Source organism: Apodemus sylvaticus, chromosome 18 (genome assembly GCF_947179515.1).
Source record: "Apodemus sylvaticus chromosome 18, mApoSyl1.1, whole genome shotgun sequence".
Lineage (NCBI taxonomy): Eukaryota > Metazoa > Chordata > Mammalia > Rodentia > Muridae > Apodemus > Apodemus sylvaticus.
In genome coordinates this window covers 68,040,487-68,064,258 of record NC_067489.1, presented here as the reverse complement: position 1 = coordinate 68,064,258, position 23,772 = coordinate 68,040,487, and the positions used below count along the sequence as shown (strand labels likewise).

General features: G+C 40.0%; 1 protein-coding gene across 1 annotated transcript in view; it reads right to left on the bottom strand.

Moving 5' to 3' along the window:
• LOC127668500 (STAM-binding protein-like) overlaps nt 1-23,772 on the bottom strand; it is a 174,341-nt gene that overhangs the window by 20,290 nt on the left and 130,279 nt on the right. Inside the window, exon 3 of the mRNA XM_052162137.1 lies at nt 4,668-4,847. Within this exon, the coding sequence (XP_052018097.1) occupies nt 4,668-4,847 (180 nt within the window). The remainder of the gene's footprint in view (nt 1-4,667; nt 4,848-23,772) is intronic.

The window sequence follows — 23,772 nt, the reverse complement described above, 5'->3', positions numbered from 1 at the left end:
ATTCAATGCAATCCTCATCAAAATTCCAAATCAGTTCTTCATAAATCTAGAAAGAGCAACTCACAAATTCATCTGGAATAACAAAAAAACCAGGATAGCAAAAATTATTCTTCACAAAAAAAGATATTCTGGGGAAATCACCATCCCTGACCTCAAGCGCTACTACAGAGCAATAGTGATAAAAAATGTTTGGTATTGGTATGCAGACAGACAGGAAGATCAATGGAATAGAATTGAAGACCCAGAAAAGAATCCACACACCTATGGTCACTTGATATTTGACAAAGGAGCTAAAAAACATCCAGTGGAAAAAAGAGAGCATTTAAAAAAAATGGTGCTGGATCAACTGGAGGTCTGCATGCAGAAAAATGCAAATGGACCCATTCTTATCTCCTTGTCCAAAGCTCAAATCCAAGTGGATCTACAGATAAATCCAAGGATCTACAGATAAAATCAGACACACTGAAGCTTATAGAGAAGAAGTGGTGACAAACCTTGAACACATGGTCACAGGGGCAAAGTTTCTGAGCAGAACACCAATGGCTTATGCTCTAAGAACAAGAATCAACAAATGGGACCTCATAAAACTGCAAAGCTTCTGTAAGGCAAAGGACACAGTCAATAGGACAAAATGGCAACCAAAAAATTGGGAAAAGATCTTTACTAACCCTGCATCGATAGAGGGCTAATATCCATGTATACAAAGAATTGAAGACTCCAGAGAATCAAATGACCCTATTAAAAAATTGGGTACAGAGCTAAACAGGGAATTCTCAACTGAGGAAACTCAAATGACTCTAAAGCACCTAAAGAAATGTTCAGCATCCTTAGCTATCAGGGAAATGCAAATCAAAACAACCCTGGGATTACACCTTACACCAGTCAGAATGGCTAAGATGAAAAGCTCTGGGGTCAGCAGATGCTGGATAGGATGTGGAGAAAGAAGAACACTTCTCCATTGTTGGTGGGATTGCAAGCTGGTAAAACCACTCTGGAAATTAGTTTGGTGATTCCTCAGAAAATTAAACATAGTACTATCTGAGGACCCAGCTATACCACTCTTGGTTGTGTACCCAGAAGATGCTCCTACATGTAATATGGACACATGCTCCACTATATTCTTAGCAGTTTTATTTATAATAGCCAGAACCTAGATAGAACCCTGATGCCCCTCAACAGAGGAATGGATACAGAAAATGTGGTATATATACACAATGGAGTACTATTCAGCCATTAGAAACAATGAGTTCATGAAATTCTTAGGCAAATGGATGGAACTAGAACGTGTCACCCTGAGCAAGGTAACCCAGTCACAAGAACACACATGGTATGCACTCACTAATTAGCTGTTGCTAGTCCAAAGCTCAGAAGAAACAATTTACAATTCACCTAGCACAGGAAGCTCAAGAAGTAGGAGGGCTTAACTGAGGGTGCTACGGTTCCTCTGAAAAAGGGAACATAATACTCACAGGAGCAATAAGGGAGACAAGACATTGAAGTAAAGGCCACCCAGAGACTGCCCTACCTGGGGATTCATCCTATAAACAGTCACCAAACCCCGACACGATGACAAGAAGTATGTATAAAAGGAGCATGCCGTGGCTGTCTCCAGAGGGACCCTGCCAGAGCCCTACTAATACAAAGGCAGAAACTAGCAACCAACTATTGGACTGGGCGTGGGGTGTCCAATGCAGGATCTGGAGGAGCTGAAGGGGTTTACACCCCAGGGGAAGAACAATGACTTCAGCCACCCAGACACCCCAAGACTCCCAGGGACTGAACCATCAACCAAGGGGTACATATGGTTCCAGGCAAAAATGTGGCATAGGAATGCGTTGTTGGGCATCAGTTGCAGGAGTGGTCTTTGGTCAGGTAAAGGCTCAATAGAGGCCCCCAAAAGGGAAACCGACAGAGGTGGGGAGGAGGTGGAAGTGTGTCAGGTAGAGGGGCATATACATGGAGGCAGTGGGTGGGAGGAGGGGTTGGGAATCTTTGGGGAGGGAGCTTTTGGGAGGGTAGAAATTGGGAAAGGTTTTATCATCCACAGTGTAAATGAAGAAGATACTCAATTAAAAAAAGAAATTGAATTTGAGCTGATTCATGCTTGAAACCTTTACCCTTATGTCCTTGTTTCTTTGTTATAGGAACATACTCTGTTGGCTACTGAAACAGAAACAAATACCAACTCAGCCACAAACCCCTTGACCTACAATATTTTCTGTTGAAAGTCTGTTATTCAGTCTCATTGGCCAGTTATACCTGCCAGATATGCTAGGGCAGTGGTGTCAGAGAACCTCTAGGAATAATATAAAAATGTCTGATTTGACTTAAGGCCCAATTAATGAGACAGAATATATACAAGACACTGATTATGTGACAAAAACATAGAGTCTAGATGGCCAGAGATCTAGTTTAAAATCAAATCCTACTGGTCTAAAAAATTAAATAAAAGAAACAATCTAGCAGTCCAAGTCTTCTAATCCCACTGATCAATGCCCTATTCAGCCATTATAAGAAAAGATTCCTTCTGCAGCAAGTGTGAACATAGTGTCCAATACCAAGATATTATGGAGGAAGAGAGAGAGAGAGGAGAGAGAGAGAGAGAGAGAGAGAGAGAGAGAGAGAGAGAGAGAGAGAGAGAGAGAGAGAGAGAGAGAGAGGTAAAGAGAGAGGCAGACAGACACAGTGACAGAACCATCAACCCAGGGACTGAACCATCAACCAAGGGGTACATATGGTTCCAGGCAAAAATGTGGCATAGGAATGTGTTGTTGGGCATCAGTTGCAGGAGTGGTCTTTGGTCAGGTAAAGGCTCAATAGACGCCCCCAAAAGGGAAACCGACAGAGGTGGGGAGGAGGTGGAAGTGTGTCAGGTAGAGGGGCATATACATGGATGCAGTGGGTGGGAGGAGGGGTTGGTAATCTTTGTGGAGGGAGCTTTTGGGGAGCACAGTACAAACAGAGCAACAGAAACAGAGAGAAACAGACAGAGACAGGGAATGAAAGACACAGAACTATGTGATGTGTCTCCATCAATCCCCCTACCAGTCCCATTCATATATCAGGGAACTGTGCAGAATAGGAGGACAAAATAATGTCAAAGCAGACAGAATGAAGGAAAAGAAGAACAGAGCCCTCCAATTGATCTGAGCAGAGCTAGCATGAACTGGGAGAAGCAGAAAGCACTGGGCCTACACAGATCCTTTGCAGGACATCTGCAAAAATATGTAGCTTCCTTTTTTCTTTTTTTTGTCTAGATAGTGTTTCTCTGTATATCCCAGGCTCCCATAGAACTCACTCTGTAGACCAGGCTGGCCTCCAACTGGGAAATCCACTTTTATTTGCCTCCCAAGTAATGGGATTAAAAGTGTGTGCCACCACTGCCTGCTTCTCTGCAAAACCTCCCATGAGCTACCTGGGTCCTTCCTCTATACTGTGCTCCCTTAAGCACACTGCATCTACTTGTGCTCACAGGTCAGCCTGTTCGTTTTGCTGCTATAGAATGTGAAGATCCTTATAATGGAAGAGGAAATGCTCTGTCCAAAATCATAATCTCAGATATATCAGAGCCAAAACTGACACTAGGTCACCAGATTCTAATTCAGTACATTCCCCATGCTTCAACACTGTTTGGACTTCTCAAAATATGGGCATATCAGCTAAAGAAATATTCCCATTTCTTTCCATACAATGCATTGTAAGGTTTGTAATGTGAACACAGTTGGGGAAACAGGTTTGTCCTTATCATAAGGACCTCAACATGGTTCATATTTTGATTGGCTAGTAGGTAGAATAGTATCATGAAACTGTACTGGTAGCTCTGGTCCAAGAATTCCTGGTTGGGGAGACACAGTCTTATTGTGATATACAACCAAGTCTTTATTGATTCCTGTCTTATTTTTGTAGCTTTATAATTCCTTGTGGTTACAAAGATTATACTGTGTCTAGTAAGGTAAATGAGTATAAAGCTCGGAAATTCAATTTAGCTTGATCCCTAATACTAAATAGAATCTAGATTACCACGATGACTACAGCTGAAAGTCAGAGTAAAACAAAATCCCTAGCACAGTCCCACCCATTTGGCACCTGTCAACCACAAGTGCTCAGAAAAATTTCTATTTCATTGTAATAATAATTTGACTTTATAGCCAGAGATTGCCTATAATTCATCATTCTTTCTAGAATGGGTATAAACTAGCATCAATACCTCTCCCTATGCCACCTGTGTGCTAGAATTTTACTCTTGAACCCATACATTGCACTAAGATTTGGTTCTACAATATATGCATAGAATGCTTATTTTCTAATTGTAAAGCATCATCAGTGTTTAGGGACTCAGAAGATGATAAACATGAAAGGTGTTTTTCCTGATAAGCTGGCCCTCCTAGTAACATCCTGTGCCAGACTAGGGTTCCTTCCGGATCTCTTGACCTTTATGTTCATTAAATCACAAGCAGAAGACTGATCACATGGCAGGAGATTCAGGATTCTCTGTGGGGTCCAGTGTTCCTGACTTGACCTGTCCAGCAACTCTGCCTTAAATTACTGGTGAGCTTCAGTCTCAATCCTGTTTTCCTGAGCCAGGTGCAATTGGAACCACTTCTACACAAGGCTTGTCCTAGTGAGAAACCTGTGGTGACTCACCTGGCCTGTTCATGGTGACTCACCTGGCCTGTTCAAGGTGCCACCTTCTGGGGCCTCCTTGGCAGCTGGTGATGTTGGTGGAGCTGCTTCATCGCAGACTTTCTTTCCTGAAGGCACCACTGTTGGACTGAAGGTTCCATTTGTTACTGAATAAGGCTGAGCTTCCTTTGATGAAATTGGTCCTCCAGAGCCCTCCTCCCCACCTTGTTTATTTTTCTTGAGAACCATACCATTTTTGAAAAGGAAAGGAAGCCCATTTTGAAAGTCTTGTTCTGATCTTTTGTTTTTCCTCCAAGAATGATGCCTTCTTGGACAGTTCTTCTTCTTTCTTCTGCAGGAAAGGAAAAGAATTTAGGCCACTACTTCAAATTTTGGAAGAAAGGTCTTTTCAGCCCAGATATGAACAAAGTGTAGTTCCATTAAAGTCTGATATTTCAGTCTAGGGCCTTGTATCCCTGGTGTTTTGGAAAATCCATTCTTCTACCTTACTCTTTTCCTGTTTTTAATAAAGTTAGGTCTCAGTCTTCTTAGTATGCCATGACATTGTATGTGTGTGTGTGTGTGTGTGTGTGTGTGTGTGTGTGTGCGCGCGCATGTACATGTTCATGTGTGTTGATTGGATTATAGAAGGCATGTGGAGCCCTTTCATTGACTCACACACTTCAAAGACACTGAACAAGACAGTCCTGGGTACAGAGTGAGTAGTTGTCACACAGTCCTCCTATATCCATGCTTCTCCTCACACTGACCTTTTCTGTCAAATAAACAAGATGTTCTTCAGTGTATTCATTTATCAGGTCTCTCTTCAGCTCCTCAGCCCTTACAAAAATCTGTTTTGTTGTCTGCAATACAAAACCAAAATGTATAATTAGAACAGTGCTAATGTCAGAAAAGAGAGAAAGAAAAGAAGTTGGCAGGGGCAGCAGTATCTCATGCATGACTTGGACCCCATTCCCAGCCATCCCCTCTATACAGAACTCCTGAAGCAACATTGCCCGCCCTTCCTTCTAGCGCCATCATCTGTGGCTTTTCTGTGAGCAGCTGTGTTCTGCTCTGGAGTTATTGGTCAGCCACATTGAGAATGAAAACCTACCTTGAGAATATTTGATTTTTTATAAATCTCCACAACGTCTTTGTACTTTTTATCTGCAGGGAGCTTTTCCACATAGAGTCTAAAGGAATAGAGCAGACAGACTAAGCTGTGCAGAGAAATTAAACTGTCTAAATGAGTCCCTGAGGAAATTTGGACTCTGTAGTCACTGCTTTAGAAGTTACTGGTGTTTAATAAGCACACCCTGAGATCCCACATCCATTTCCATTACTGAGACTGGAGAAAGAATATCAAAATTCTTCCATGAAACTGGCACATTCAGCAAACATTAGCAGCCAACAAGCATAGTTAATGTGACACAGTGCCAGTTAGTCATTTCAACACCTAGGAGGCATCAGATAGACCCACAGATCCTTGAGGAAACAGGATGGACTCCTGGACTTAAACTAGAAAAAAATACAGTGGTCTCAGTCTTTCATTCCCAATATTAATCTTTGCTCACATAGCACTTTTGTGTATTGCTTACTGGGAGTTTACTACCTCACCTCAGACATCACTAGGCAATGAGAGGAGATACTGAGGGTTCTCAGTTCTAGGTGCTGATGTGCCCTGGGCACCTAGTCTCATGATGCACTAAAAGATGCTAGTAAACTGCTTCAACGTTCATGTCTGTCCAAGATTCAAGATCCACTGCCTTGTCAGAAACTATGCTTGAGAAGAGGATATGACCAGAAATTCAATCTGGGAAGCTGATGTATGAGAGAAAATGTGACTTTTTGGTAAGAGAGACTTGTTTTTTGAAAAGGGAAGAAATGAGAGGAGATTTATTATGATCTCAAGAGGAAGCCTTCATTTTACTGGAAACCACCAGTGGAAATCCAAGGGAACCCCTGTTGTATTATGTGTACAACAAAGGGAATGCAAACTGTGGTGCCTCAACTCATCTATAAATCTAAGTTTTGTAGTTGTGGAACAGCAATTGATGTACCTACTAAACATTCAGTCTTCTGAAGAACAATGAAATCATGTCCAGAAAACCACTCCCTAGTAGCTGAGCTCCTGTATATTTCCTTATATTCTGTTTCATTAATTTTAAGGCCAATCAGGATTGGTGAGACTTTTTGATCTTCCCCTTACTAAAGTCAAAGCACCCTTGTCACTGAGGCTGTAAGAACTATTTCATGGTGAGAGCTTTACATTATATTTTTCACTCTTTCCATGCAATACAATGAACAGTTTGGAGAAATCCCTAAGGATGGTTAACCACACAGAAGCCAGGTAGTCAACAATCCCCTGGTGACTGTGAAGCTACAGGAATGCCTACCTCTCTCCCATAGAACTCAATAAGCATGGCCACCCATCAGAGACAAACCTGTGACTGTTTATATCAGGGGAGATTTGAAAACCAAAATAGCTATCAATTCAGATACACACTGATTTTCAGCCCTCTTTTCTTCCGCTATGAGCTGGACCTTGTGTACCATTAAAATTCCTTATTTATAATACCACCATTTTGGTCCTCATATCTTTGAATCACAAGAAAAAGTCTGTGTGGGCAGTGCCAGAAATCTGATGATATAATAACATCCTCAAGTTCTATAGCTGTCAACAAAGAAGAAAACCCTGAATAGAAAAGCAGTCTGAGCAAAAAAAAGTTTTGGAGAAAAGGAATATAAACTGCAGGTTCTCACGTGAGGAATTTGTGGTAGAGCACAAAGGCTGCTTCCTTTTGTCCACAGTGATCAAGGTCAGCTGCCATTTTGGAGAAGTGTTCGCTCAGGCTCATATAAAATGCCAATGAAAAATTCTTATTTATTTCGATGTTCTGCCCAAGAGCACTTAGCAGTTGGAACCGCTCTTGGGGAAGAAGAGTGGCATTATCATGCCTGGCGATGTTCTAAGACAGAAAGGAGAAGACAGGAAACATCAAAACACTTTGCCTGGCATTCTGCCATTCCAGCTTTCTAGCATAATAATGCTCCCCCCTTTTACGTTTGTATATCTGTGTCAGATTCAAAAACCTCTCTCCCTAAAGAAATTAGAGTGAATAGAACACCCCAAGTGTCAATTCAACTTCATAAATTTAGTGAATAATCATACTTTGGTATGTCTTATTATGCTAGTAAAGCGATAGATTTGGGATTAGGAATGTCTCTTCTAATTATAAACATAATGCAAAGGAGCTCTGAGGGAATGTTCAACTTAAGGAGTTGGGTTACAAATAGGCTATTTATTGAATTCAGGACCAGAAGACTTCACATAGCTGTAAGTGGTTGTGTACACATAGGAGGGTTATGCATTTGCATGATCATGAGGAATGAAAACTAAGATCCTGATGTTTAAGAAGTTGAGAAACTAAGGCTGAGGATCTTGAGTAGGCCATACAGGCTTTGAGAACTCTGAGCCCCTTGGACCACAGCATTGTACAAGGCTGTCTTGGGTTAGAGTGTTTGAGGGCAGTGTTCAATATAGTTCAATATAGACTAACTGGATAGAGCATTGACTTGTTTTCTCTGATCCCAGTGGAAATATAAGGAAATAATGATATACTGCCAGTTGTGTGAAAACATTTGAGGATCACTAGTCTAAACACAGAAAAAGACATTGAGGTTTAAATTTGCCTCAAAGAATTCCACGCAAATTACCTTTATTTGTAACTGTGTTGAGACCACACTTGTTGTTACTGTACACAAAGATTCGTCATTGCCTAGACTCTGTTGTTCTGAGTGCCTAGGGTTCAGGAGGTTCCCACCTGTCACAAGATGAACAATAAGTTAGGAAAGGAGATACTTTGCTTCTCTGTGAATTAATGTTATATTAATATATGCATTGCTAAATAAACCACTGTGTCACAGTAAATCAATCTCCATTGAAAATTCCTGGTAATCCCCTACATTGCTGCAAAAAGCCTTTCCAGGACCAGGGCTCTCTCCTTCCTCTCCTAGTTTCTTTTTGGGAATGCTTTGATATGTGCCAGGACAGAGAAGTGGGAGGGGTTGATTGGGGAACAGGCAAAGGGAAGAGGGCTTATGGGACTTATCCTGAGGGCAAAACTGGGAAAGGGAAAATCATATATAATATAAACAAAGAATATAGAAAATAAAAAGGAGAAAATTCCTATACATGATAAGTGTTGACTTAAGTCCATATTTCAATTAAAATTGTAAGTTTATTACTCTGCAGTATGGGTTGTGTCTACCATCCTGCTTCAATCACTTAATTGTAGAATTAAAAATCTATATCTCCATGGCCCCCTAGTGCTCAGGTGGCATATCTTCACAAGTAGTGCTGGCACTGGCACTTCTTTTAAAGATTTTGCCTGGAGGATCACAGCAGGTAATATAGTTTCTCTGTGTCCTAGACATGACACACAGTCACATTTACTGTCCTGAAGTTTCCATTCAAACCATAAAGATCTAGTCCATGAGAGTTGTGCTCTGAGTCCCCAATAGGACACAGCTGCAAATCCTGGCAGGTCAGCCAGGACAACCCTGTCCGTAGAGGGTTGGCAGATGTGGCAGCCAGTTTCCCTCCCATCACAACACTGCTACTGAAGAGCACTGCAGTTCAAAGGTTAATGTGGAAACTGAGTGCAGGATGGCTACCACAATGAGACATCTTGGCTTTGAGTGTTCCTGTGTACACCCCAGCTTTCTGCTTCTCTGGAAAACCTCCCATGAACTACCCGGGTGCTTTCTCTACATTGTGCTCTCCTAAGCACTCTACCTCTAGGTGTGCCCAGAGCCTGTTACTTTGCTACTATGGAATGTGAAGATCCTTATAATGAAAGAAGGAATGCTCTGTCCAAAATCATGAGCTCAGATCAGGGCCAAAACTCACACTAGGGCACCAGGTTTTAGTTCAGTACATTCCCTATGCTTCCACACTGTCTGGACTTCTCAAAATATATGGGGATATCACCTAAAGAAATGTTAAATTTCTTTACTTACCAGATATTTTCAGGTTTGTAATATGAACACAGTTTGGGAAAATAGGTTTGTCCTTACCATAAGTACCCCAAGGTAATTCAGGTTTTGATTGGCTAGTATGTAGAATAGTATCATGAAATTGTACTGGTAGTTTTAGCCAAAAAATTCCAGGTTTAGGTGACACAGACATATCAGTGATGTAAAATAGAGTCTTTAGAGATTCCTGTCTCATATTTGTAGCTTTATAATTCCGTGTGGTTACAAAGATTATATTGTGTCTAGTGAGGTAAATGATTATAAAGCTGGGAAATTGCCTTTAGCATGATGCCTAATACTGAAGAGAATCCAGATCAAGATGATTTCTCCAGTTCCTGTGTATGCTCCAGGTCAGAGTAAAAGAAAATCTCTAGCACACACAGTCTGACCCATTTGTCACCTGTGAACAACAAGTGCTCAGAAAGAATTCTATTTCTTTTTATTAATGATTTGACTTCATGGCCAGAATTTGCTTATATTTAGTCATTCTTTCTAGAATGGACATAAACTAGCATCAATCTCTCTGCCTATGCCACCTGGGTACTAGAACTTTACACTTGAGTCCAGACATTGCACTAAGATTTAGTTCTACAACATATACATAGAATTCTCATTTTCTTTCTTTTTTTCTCATTTTCTTAATTGTAATGTATCATCAGTGTTTAGGGTCTAGGAAGACAAAAACTAAACATGAAAATGGTTTTTCCTGATAAGCTGATCCTCCTAGTCAAACCCTGCCCCAGCCTCAGGTTTCTTCCTGATCTCTTGACCTATTTGTTCATTAAATCCTTCAATGTTTGCCATGTACTCAGCGATTTATACACACTGTTCCTTTTAAAATGTATTTTTAATATCATTTGGCTGCCTTGAGTATTCAGTGCTGAGCTTCTTGTGTTACATGGTTAACACCTCTATATTCTGTCCTCTCCTTTCATCTATTCTTTCATATTCTCTTCTCCTTCAGTTTTGGCCCTTTTTTTATTTTCTTCATGACCTCTATGTAGGCGGTGTGATCTTTATATTAATGGTCCCTAGTTTGCCTTCTCAAGAGTATCCTTACTGGCCTGTGATCAACCCTTCGGTCTCAGTTGTTTTCAGACATAAGATTCCAAATACTGAGAATGATAAGTTTTAAAATGGATTTCATTTTATTTCTGGAGTAACTGTCTTATAGCCCCAGAATGATTCTTTTGAAGTTACTGTCCAATAGACACTCTCATGTTCTCCTTCGTCCTCATGCCTCTGGTTCCCAAGGACTGATATTAAGACTATGCGAGACTACTCTAGCTATTCACATTAGGAGTTTGTTTGTGCTAACAGTCATGGATATGTAATTGTCTTAAACCATTACCAAATTTGAGTGGCAACCTACTCCATCAGTAAGGTACCCTTCATTAACCCAGTGTGCAGCACCAGGTAGAACACAGTTGTTCCTGTGCAATGGAATGTAACAAACTATTCTTTTGTCAGAGAAATACTTTTTTCCACATGACAGCATGAGAGAAAACAAATGTGCAACCATGGAGGAGAAAAGTACATCTACCCAGTTGGCAAAAATTAGTCAATCTACGTTGCTAATTGAACAGTGCAAGATGTCTTATTTAATCTCCTCATTTCAACATTACTCTTAAAGAAGCCAACTTTGCAGTACTACTGTGGAAAACTATGTAGTCTGTCAACAAAAGAGAAGCATCTTGGGCCTCAGTTCTCCTGTGTCTATACACAGTTCTCTCTCTGCTTCAGTTGAAACAGCCCAAGAACTATCTGGATTCCTTCTCTATCCCCACCTCCTAAAGACTCAGTTCCCTAGAGAGCCCTAGAATCTGCCAGCAAGTAGATAAGTAAAGGTTCAGTTACAAAGTTACAACCCTAGGAAATGTCAGAGCCAAGACCTTAGTTAGGGCACAGTCTTGTCCTTCAATACTTTCTGAACAATTCTACCTTACTTTAATGGTTCCTTATTTGAGGGACTGTCAAATACACATGTTAGTTTCTTTTCCTCTCTGACATTGTGGAGGCATGAAGATGAGTAGAGGTATAGGATTTGGATAAAGGGATGATAAACAGGTTATTGGGATTCACAAGCAAAATTCACATGTGCCTGTTGAAGTAGTTCAACAAACACTGAGCCAGACTTGTTTACTCAGCTCCATGGTAATCTCAAGATTCTATTAGGAGCTGATTGGATGAGAGGGAATCTGATGTGACTAGGCAGATGAAAGCCAACAGTAATCTCAGAAATTAGAGAAATGACAGCCTTCACACTAGCCACAAACAATATAAAGTATCTTGGTGTGACTCTAACCAAACAATTGAAAGATCCATATGACAGGAACTTCAAGTCTTTGAAGAAAGAAATTGAAGAAGACCTAAGAAGATGGAAAAATCTTCCTTGCTTTTTAGATTGGCAGGATTAACATAGTAAAAATGGCCATCTTGCCAAAAGCAATCTACAGATTCAATGCAATCCCCATCAAAATCCCAAGTCAATTCTTCATAGACTTAAAAAGAGCAATTCTCAAATTCATCTGGAATAGCAAAAATCCCAGGATAGCTAAAACTATTCTCACCAGTAAAAGAAGTTCTGAGTGAATCAGTATCCCCAACCTCAAGCAGGAATACAGAGCAATTGTGTTAAAAACTGCCTGGTATTAGTACAGTGACAGGCAAGTAGATCAATTGAATAGAACTGAAGATCCAGAAATGGACCCACAGAATTATGTTGACTTGATCTTTGATAAAGGAGCAGAAAATATCCAGTGGAAAAAAGTTAGCCTCTTCAAAAAATGGTGCTGATTCAATTGGAGGTCAGCATGCAAAAGAATGCAAATTTATCCATTCTAATCACCTTGTACTAAGCTCAATTCCAAGTGGCTCAAGAACCTCCACATAAGACCAGACACACTGAAACTAATAGAAATGAAACTGGGGAAGACCCTTGAGGACATGGGCACAAGGGAAAATTTCCTCAACAGAACACCAATAGCTTATGCTCTAAGATCTAGAATTGACAAATGGGACCTCTTAAAACTACAAAGTTTCTGTAAGGCAAAGGACATTGTCAAACGGACAAAACATCAACCAATAAATTTAGAAAAGATCTTTACCAACACTGCATCTGACAGAGGGCTTCTATCCAAGATATACAAAGAACTCAAGAAATTAGACTCCATAGAGCCAAATATCCTTCTTAAAAATGGGGTACAGAGCTAAACAAAGAGTTTTCACCTGAGGAATATTGAATGGCTGAGAAGTACCTAAAGAAATATCCAACATCCTTAGTCATGAGGGAAATGCAAATCAAAACAACCCTGAGATTTCACCTCACACCAGTCAGAATGGCTAAGATTAAAAAGTTAAGAAAAAACAGGTGCTGGCATGGATTTTGAGAAAGAGGAACACTCCTCCACAGCTGGTGGTGTTGCAAGCTGGTACTACCGCTCTGGAAATCAGTCTGGCAGTTCCTTAGAAAACTGGGAATGATACTTCCAGAGGGCCGACTATAACATTCCTGGGCATATACCGAGAGGATTCCAAAGCATGTAATAAGGATACATGCTCCACTATGTTCATAGCAGCCATATTTATAATAACCAGAAGCTGGAAAGAACCCAGAAGTCCCTCAACGGAGGAATGGATACAGAAAATGTGGTATCTATACACAATGGAGTACTATTCAGCCATTAGAAACAATGAACTCATGAAACTCTTACACAAATGGATGGAACTGGAGAACATCATCGGAAGTGAGGTATTACAATCTCAAAAGAAAACTCATGGTATGCACTCACTGTTAAATGGATATTAACCTAGAAGCTTGGAGTACTCAAGACACAATGCACATATCAAATGATGTCCAAGAAGAAGGAAGGAGTGGCCTTCACTCCTGTAAAAGATCAGTGCAGCAGTGCCTGGGAATACCAGGACAGTCAAGTGGGAAGTTATGGATAGTGGAACAGGGAGAGAAGAAGGCTTATGAGGTTGTCGGGGAGGGGGGATCCTGGAAAGGGAAAAATCAATTGAAATGTAAATAAAGAATATATCAAATTAAGGAAAAAAGAAAAGAAAAAAGTGTGTGCCACCACTGCCTACTTCTTTATAAAACCTCACATGAACTACCTGGGTGCTTTCTCTATACTGTGTTCTCTTAACCACTCTATATCTATTTGTGATCACAGGTCAGGCTGTTAGTTTTGCTACTATGAAATGTGAAGATTCCCATAGTGTAAGAGGGAATGCTCTGTCCAAAATCATAATCTCAGATATATCAGGGCCAAAACTGACACTTGGTACTAGATTCTCATTCAGTACATTCTCTTGGCACTAGATTCTCATTCAGTGTATTCATACTTTCTGGACTTCTCAAAATATGTGGATGTCAGTTAAAGAAATGTTCCTATTTCTTTCTATACCAGACATTGTAAGGTTGGCAATGTGAACACAGTTTGGGAAAACGGGTTTCTACTTATCATAGGGACCTCAAGATGATTCAGGTTTTGATTGGCTAATAGGTGGAATAGTATCATGAAACTGTGCTGGTAGCTCTATCCCAAGAATTACTGGTTGGGGAGGCACAAGTTTATTAGTGATATACAACTGTGTCTTTATGGATTCTTGTCTTATCTTCATAGATTTATAATTCCTTGTTACAAAGAGTATACTGTGTCTAGTGAGGTAAATGAGTATAAAGCTGGGAAATTTGCTTTAGCTTGATCTCTAATACTAAAGAATATCTAGATCACCATGATTTCTCCAGTTCCTGTGTATGCTCGAGATCAGAGTAAAACAAAATCCCCAAACACAAGTTCTCAAAAAAAAATTCTGTAGCCTTTTAGTAATAATTTGACTTCATGGCCATGGTTTGCCTATAATTCATCATTCTTTCTAGAATGGGGATAAACTAGCATCAATCCTTCTGCCTATGCCACCTGCGAGCTAGAATTTTACTCTTGAGCCCAGACATTGCACTAAGAATTGGTTCTACAATATAAGCATAGAAAGCTCATTTCCTAATAGTTAAGCATCATCACCGTTTAGGGACTCAGACGACAATAAGTAAACATGAAATGCATTTTTCCTGATAAGTTGGTCCTTCTAGTCACATCCTGTTCCAGCCTCAGGATCATTCCTGAACTCTTGACCTATATTTTCATTAAATCCTTCAATGTTTGCCATGTACTCAGTATTTTTAGCCAGTGTTCCTTTGAAAATGTCTTTATTAATATCATGTCTGCCTTGAGCATTCAGTGGTGAGATTCCTGTGTTACATGGTTAACACCTCTATGTTCTGTCTTCTCCTTTCATCTATTCTTTCATATTCTCCTCTCCTGCAATCTTGCCCCATTTTTTTCATTTTGTTCACTGTCTCTAGGTAAAGGTGGTGTGATCTTTTTATAAATTGTACCTAGCTTGCCTTCTCAAAAGTATCAGTTTGCTTACTGCTCTGTGATCCACCCTTCCTTCTTAGTGGGTTTCAGATGTAAGATTCCTAATACTGGGAATGCTAATTTTTAAAATTCATTTCCTTTTATTACTCCAGGAACTGTCTTATAGCCCCTGAGTTACTCTCTTGAAGTTACTGTCCAAGAGAACCTCTCATGTTCACCTTGGTTCTCATGCCTCTGGTTCCCGAGGGTGGACATTAAAGGTGTATTCCACCATACTCTAGCTATTCACATTAGGAGTTTGTTTGTAATGACAATCAAGGAATGTAATTATCTTAAAACATTTGTCAAAATTGAGTGGAAACCTCCTCCATTAGAAAGGTGCCCATCTTCAACCCAGTGTGCAGCACCAGGGTGGACACAGCTGTTCATGTCCAGGTGAATGTAACAAACTATCCTTTTGTCAGGGAAATACTTGTTTCTACCTGACAGCTTCAGAGAACACAAATGTGAAACCATGTGCGAGGAAAATACATCTATCCAGTTGTCAAAAACTAGTCAATCTAAGTTGCTAACTGAACAGTGGAAGATGTTTTATTGAATCTCCTTATCTCAACATTACTGTTGATCAGCTAATCTTTGAAGTACTATTGTGTAATACTCTGTAGTCTGTCATCAAATGAAAAGCCTCTTGGGCCTCAGTTCTCCTGTGTCTTACACAGTTCTCTCTGTGCTTCAGTTGCAACAGCCCCAAGAACTATCTGGATTCCTTCTCTATCCCCTCCTCCGAAATATTCAATTCCCTAGAAAGCTCTAGAAACTGCCAGCAAGTAAATAAGTAAAGGTTCAGTTGCAAAGTTTCAACCCTAGGAAATGTCAGAGCCAAGACATTAGTTAGGGCACAGTATTGTCCTTCAATACTTTCTTCCCAATCCCAACTTATTTTGATGATTCCCTATTTGAGGGACTTTCAATTAAATAAACATGTTAGTTTCTTTCCTACCTGACATTGTGGAGGCAGGAAGTGAAGTAGAGGTATAGGATTTGGATAAAGGAATGGTAAACGGGGTATTGGGATTCACAAGGTAAACGGGTTGCTGAGATTCACAAGCACAAGTCACGTGTATGCATTGAAGCAGTTCAACTGAACAGGGAGCCAGACTTGTTTACTCGGCTCCATGGTAACCTCAAGATTCTATTAAGTGCTGATTGGCTGAGAAGGAATCTGATGTCAGAAGGCAGATGAAAGCCAACAGTAATCTCAGAAGCCATGTTTTAAAAGGGACAGACTTGACACCATGCTAGAAAGCAAGCCTAGGGCAGCCGGACATGGCAGCTATAAGCAAAAAACCCAAAGATGGTAGTTCCTATTTCTTGGGCTCTTAGTTAAGAAAGAGTGTCACAAATTACTTGCAAGTGTTAATAAGACACTTATCATTGAAATGTGATTATACATCCTAACAGAAAATATTAGTATATGTTATCGTCACAGATATGTCCGCAGTGGGTGTTTATTTGCTGTTTAATTGCTGTGAAGGACCACCATGACTGGGGACTTTCTTTGAACAGCAAGTATTTAGTTGGGGCTTCCTTATAGTTTTACAGATAGAATCACTGATGTCATATCAGACTTTTTCTGTAATAAACCAAAGAATACAGAGACAGAGATAGAGACAGAGAGAGAAAGAGAGAGAGAGAGAGAGAGACAGACAGACAGGCAGGCAGAGAGACAGAGGAACATAGATACAGATAGACAAGAGACAGACAGACTGAGAGAGATAGACCGAGAGATAGAGACAGAGACAGACAGAGATAAAGTGAGACAGAAACAGGATAGAATGAGATACAGAGAGACAGAGACAGAGACAGAGAGAGATGAAAACAGAGACAGACATAATGAGAAACAGAGTTACATTTGTCCTGTTACTGGTATCTTAAATATCAAAACCTACCCCCAGTGAAACACTTCCTCCAAGAGTCTCCCCTAGTGACCTACCTCCTCTAATATATACTTCCAGACTCCCGTTAACACATCCCATCCTACAGTCCCCCAAGATTCATTCTTCTTCCAATAAACACCATAATTTCAACAGGGCCATACCTTCTGACCTTCCATACAGTCATTACAGGAGACTAATGATGCAAATATATAAGTCTGTGGGGCTGTTCTCATTCAAATCATCAGGAAATGGAAGAAGAAAGAGAGAGACCTCTAGGCTGAACAAAGATATTGCTGTTGAAAGTTTGTCATTCAGTCTAACTGGGCAATTTCCAAGAACCAAAGCATGGTCCTAGATTGAAAAGATCCTTTAGGGAAACTGTGATACATTTACATAGTGGCAGATTAGATATTTTAAAAAATAATTATATCATGGCATTTGCAGAAAAATCTTTGGTAATGAAAAAAAAAAACCATCCAGAGTGACATAACCAAGATCCAGAAATATACATATTTTATGTATGCACTTACATCTGGATAGTAGTCACTAAAGGATACTAACCAACCTTTAATCTATACATCCAGAGATAGGGTATGAAGAAAGGAACTAGGGTGGATACATATATCTCCATGGAAGTGAGAGATTGATTAGATTTTACAGGTGACCTATGTGAAAGACAATGGACACAGTCCCTTAGGAATAGGAAGGGAGCTCAGGGAAAGGATGAGAATCCTGGGAGATATAGGTTCAGTTGCAGTGGCATTTGAGGTATAACATGGAAACCTAGTGTACTGGAAATCCTAAATTATAGGAAGGCAATCTTAGTGATTTCTACTGATGGGGATACAAAATCTCTACTGGCCACTCTTTGTCACCAATAAAGCTTCCATGAAAAGTGACTGCATTGCATACATTTGAGTTGTTCTGCAAGGTCATCCCATGGAAATATACAAACAACCCAGGCTGTCGCTAAGACAACTGTTTACTCTTTGCTAACTGAGAGTAGAGTTCAATTGCTTAGACCAACACCTACTCAGCACATTGAAACTGAAGTTGAGCAGATGCATGCTTCAAACCTTTACCCTTATGTTCTAGTTTCTTTGTTGTATGAGAGTTCTCTGTTGGCCAACAAAAGAGAAACAAATACAAATTCAGCCATAAATCCTTGAGCTACAGTATTTTCTGTTGAAAGTTTGTTATTCAGTCTCATTGGGCAGTTCTACCTGCCAGATATGCTAGGGCAGTGGTGTCAGAGAACATCTAGGTATAATATAGAAATGTCTGATGTGACTTAAGGCCAATTAATTAGATAGAATCCATACAAGACACTGCTTAGGTGACAAAAACAGAGTGTAGATGGCCAGAGACCTAGTTTGAAATCAAATCCTACTGCTCTAAACAAATAAAAGAAACAATCTAGCAGTCCAATTCTTCTAATCCCACTGATCAATTCCCTATTCAGACAGTATAAGAAACGCTTCCTCCTGCAGCAAATGGGAATATATATTGAGTTCCATACCAATATATTATGGGGGTAGAGAGAGAGAGACAGAGACAGAGATAGAGTCAGAGAGACAAAGAGACAGAGACAGACAGAGTGAGAGAAACAGAGACACAAAGACAGAGACAGAGAATGAAACGCACAGTCCTATGTGATGTGTGTTCACCAATCACCCTATACAGACCCATTCATGCATTAGGGAACAGTGGGAAATATGAGGGCAAAATACTGTCAAAGCAGACAAAATGAAAGAAGAGCAGAGCCCTACAATTCACGTGAGCAAATCTAGCATGAACTGGGAGAAGCAGAAAGAACTGGGCCTACATAGATCCTTTGCAGGACCTCTATAAACAAATGTAGCTTCTTTTTTTCTTTTTTTCCAGATAGGGTTTCTGTGTGTAGCCCTGACTGTCATGGAACTCACTCTTTGACTAGGCTGGCCTCGAACTCAGAAATCCACCTGTATTTGCACTCTATATCTACTTGTGCTAACAGGTCAGCCTGTTAGTTTTGCTACTATGGAATGTGAAGATCCTTATAGTGAAAGGGAGAATTCTCTGTCCAAAATCATAATCTCAGATATATCAGGGCCAAAACTGACACTTGGCACTAGATTCTCATTCAGTACATTCCCTATGCATCCATACATTCTGGACTTCTAAAAATATGGGGATATCAGCTAAAGAAATGTTCCCATTTCTTTCCATACCAGACATTGTGAGGTTGGCAATGTGTACACAGTTTGGGAAAACAGGTTTGTATTTAACATAGGGACCTCAAGATGATTCAGGTTTTGATTGGCTAATAGGTGAAATAGTATCATGAAAATGTACTGGTAGCTCTATCCCAAGAATTACTGGTTGGGGAGGCACAAGTTTATTAGTGATATACAACTTTGTCTTTATGGATTCTTGTCTTATCTTCATATATTTATAATTCCTTGTTACAAAGAGTATACTGTGTCTAGTGAGGTAAATGAGTATAAAGCTGGGAAATTTGCTTTAGCTTGATCTCTAATACTAAAGAATATCTAGATCACCATGATTTCTCCAGTTCCTGTGTATGCTCGAGATCAGAGTAAAACAAAATCCCCAAACACAAGTTCTCAAAAAAAAATTCTGTAGCCTTTTAGTAATAATTTGACTTCATGGCCATGGTTTGCCTATAATTCATCATTCTTTCTAGAATGGGGATAAACTAGCATCAATCCTTCTGCCTATGCCACCTGCGAGCTAGAATTTTACTCTTGAGCCCAGACATTGCACTAAGAATTGGTTCTACAATATAAGCATAGAAAGCTCATTTCCTAATAGTTAAGCATCATCACCGTTTAGGGACTCAGACGACAATAAGTAAACATGAAATGCATTTTTCCTGATAAGTTGGTCCTTCTAGTCACATCCTGTTCCAGCCTCAGGATCATTCCTGAACTCTTGACCTATATTTTCATTAAATCCTTCAATGTTTGCCATGTACTCAGTAATTTTTAGCCAGTGTTCCTTTGAAAATGTCTTTATTAATATCATTTGTCTGCCTTGAGCATTCAGTGGTGAGATTCCTGTGTTATACATGGCTAACACCTCTATGTTCTGTCTTCTCCTTTCATCTATTCTTTCATATTCTCCTCTCCTGCAATATTGCCCCATTTTTTCATTTTGTTCACTGTCTCTAGGTAAAGGTGGTGTGATCTTTTTATAAATTGTACCTAGCTTGCCTTCTCAAGAGTATCAGTTTGCTTACTGCCCTGTGATCCACCCTTCCTTCTTAGTGGGTTTCAGATGTAAGATTCCTAATACTGGGAATGCTAATTTTTAAAATTCATTTCCTTTTATTACTCCAGGAACTGTCTTATAGCCCCTGAGTTACTCTCTTGAAGTTACTGTCCAAGAGAACCTCTCATGTTCACCTTGGTTCTCATGCCTCTGGTTCCCGAGGGCGGACATTAAAGGTGTATTCCACCATACTCTAGCTATTCACATTAGGAGTCTGTTTGTAATGACAATCAAGGAATGTAATTATCTTAAACCATTTGCAAAAATTGAGTGGAAACCTCCTCCATTAGAAAGGTGTCCATCTTCAACCCAGTGTGCAGCACCAGGGTGGACACAGCTGTTCATGTGCAGGTGAATGTAACAAACTATACTTTTGTCAGGGAACGACTTGTTTCCACCTGACAGCTTCAGAGAACACAAATGTGAAACCATGTGCAAGGAAAATACATCTATCCAGTTGGCAAAAACTAGTCAATCTAAGTTGCTAACTGAACAATGGAAGATGTTTTATTGAATCTCCTTATCTCAACATTACTGTTGATCAGCTAATCTTTGAAGTACTATTGTGTAATACTCTGTAGTCTGTCATCAAAAGAAAAGCCTCTTGGGCCTCAGTTCTCCTGTGTCTATACACAGTTCTCTCTCTGCTTCAGTTGAAACAGCCCCAAGAACTATCTGGATTCCTTCTCTATCCCCTCCTCCTAAATACTCAATTCCCTAGAGAGCACTAGAAACTGCCATCAGGTAAATAAGTAAAGGTTCAGTTGCAAAGTTTCAACCCTAGGAAATGTCAGAGCCAAGACATTAGTTAGGGCACAGTATTGTCCTTCAATACTTTCTTCCCAATCCCAACTTATTTTGATGATTCCCTATTTGAGGGACTTTCAATTAAATAAACATGTTAATTTCTTTTCTACCTGACATTGTGGAGGCAGGAAGACAAGTAGAGGTATAGGATTTGGATAAAGGGATGGTAAACGGGTAATTGGGATTCACAAGGTAAACGGGTTGCTGAGATTCACAAGCACAAGTCACGTGTATGCACTGAAGCAGTTCAACTGAACAGGGAGTCAGACTTGTTTACTCGGCTCCATGGTAACCTCAAGATTCTATTAAGTGCTGATTGGCTGAGAAGGAATCTGATGTCAGAAGGCAGATGAAAGCCAACAGTAATCTCAGAAGCCATGTTTTAAAAGGGACAGGACACCATGCTAGAAAGCAAGCCTAGTGCAGCCCGACATGGCTGAAATGATGGCAGCTATAAGCACAAAACCCAAAGATGGTAGTTCCTATTTCTTGGGCTCTTAGTTAAGAAAGAGTGTCATATATTTCTTGCAAGTGTTAATAAGACACTTATCATTGAAATGTGATTATACATCCTAACAGAAAATATTAGTATATGTTATCGTCACAGATATGTCTGCAGTGGGTGTTTATTTGCTGTTTAATTGCTGTGAAGATCCACCATGACTGGGGACTTTCTTTGAATAGCAAGTATTTAGTTGGGGCTTCCTTATAGTTTTACAGATAGAATCACTGATGTCATATCAGAGTTTTTCTGTAATAAACCAAAGAGTACAGAGACAGAGATAGAGACAGAGAGAGAAAGAGTGAGAGAGAGAGACAGACAGACAGACAGACAGGCAGAGAGACAGAGGGACACAGAGATAGATACACAGAGAGACAGACAGACTGAGAGAGATAGACCGAAAGATATAGACAGAGACAGACAGAGATAAAGTGAGACAGAGACAGGATAGAATGAGATACAGAGAGACAGAGAGAGACAGAGAGAGATGGAGACAGAGACAGACATAATGAGAAACAGAGTTACATTCAGGTCCTGTTACTGGTATCTTAAATATCAAAACCTACCCCCAGTGAAACACTTCCTCCAAGAGTCTCCCCTAGTGACCTACCTCCTCTAATATATTCTTCCAGACTCCCGTTGACACATCCCATCCTACAGTCCCCCAAGATTCATTCTTCTTCCAATAAACACCATAATTTCAACAGGGCCATACCTTCTGACCTCCCATACAGTCATTACAGGAGACTAATGATGCAAATATATAAGTCTGTGGGGCTGTTCTCATTCAAATCATCAGGAAGTGGAAGAAGAAGGAGAGAGACCTCTAGGCTGAACAAAGATATTGCTGTTGAAAGTTTGTCATTCAATCTAACTGGGTAATTTCCAACAACCAAAGCATGGTCCTAGATTGAAAAGATCCTTTAGGGAAACTGTGATACATTTACATAGCGGCAGATTAGATATTTTAAAAAACAATGATATCATGGCATTTGCAGAAAAAACTTTGGTAATGAAAAAAAAAACCATCCAGAGTGACATAACCAAGATCCAGAAATATACATATTTTATGTATGCACTTACATCTGGATAGTAGTCACTAAAGGATACTAACCAACCTTTAATCCATACATCCAGAGATAGGGTATGAAGAAAGGAACTACGATGGATACATGCATCTCCATGGAAGTGAGAGATTGTTTAGATTTTACAGGTGACCTATGTGAAAGACAATGGACACAGTCCCTGAGGATTAGAAACGGAGCTCAGGGAAACGATAAGAATCCTGGGAGATATAGGTTCAGTTGCAGTGGCATTTGAGGCATAACATGGAAACCTAGTGTGCTGGAAATCCTAAATTATAGGAAGGCAATCTTAGTGATTTCTACTGATGGGGAAACAAAATCTCTACTGGCCACTCTTTTTCACCAATAAAGCTTCCATGAAAAGTGACTGCATTGCATACATTTGAGTTGTTCTGCAAGGTCATCCCATGGAAATATACAAACAACCCAGGCTGTTGCTAAGACAACTGTTTACTCTTTGCTGAGAGTAGAGTTCAATTGCTTAGACCAACACCTACTCAGCACATTGAAATTGAAGTTCAGCAGATGCATGCTGCAAACCTTTACCCTTATGTTCTAGTTTCTTTGTTGTATGAGAGTTCTCTGTTGGCCACCAAAAGAGAAACAAATACCAATTCAGCCAAAAAACCCTTGACCTACAATATTTTCTGTTGAAAGTCTGTTATTCAGTCTCATTGGGCAGTTCTACCTGCCAGATATGCTAGGGCAGTGGTGTCAGAGAACATCTAGGTATAGTATAGAAATGTCTGATTTGACTTAAGGCCCAATTAATTAGATAGAATCCATATAAGACACTGCTTAGGTGACAAAAACAGAGTGTAGATGGCCAGAGACCTAGTTTGAAATCAAATCCTACTGCTCTAAACAATTAAATAAAAGAAACAATCTAGCAGTCCAATTCTTCTAATCCCACTGATCAATTCCCTATTCAGCCAGTATAAGAAAGGCTTCCTCCTGCAGCAAATGGGAATATACATAGAGTTCCATACCAATATATTATGTGGGTAGAGAGAGAGAGAGACAGCGACAGAGACAGAGTCAGAGAGACAAAGAGACAGAGACAGACAGAGTGAGAGAAACAGAGACACAAAGACAGAGACAGAGAATGAAATGCACAGTCC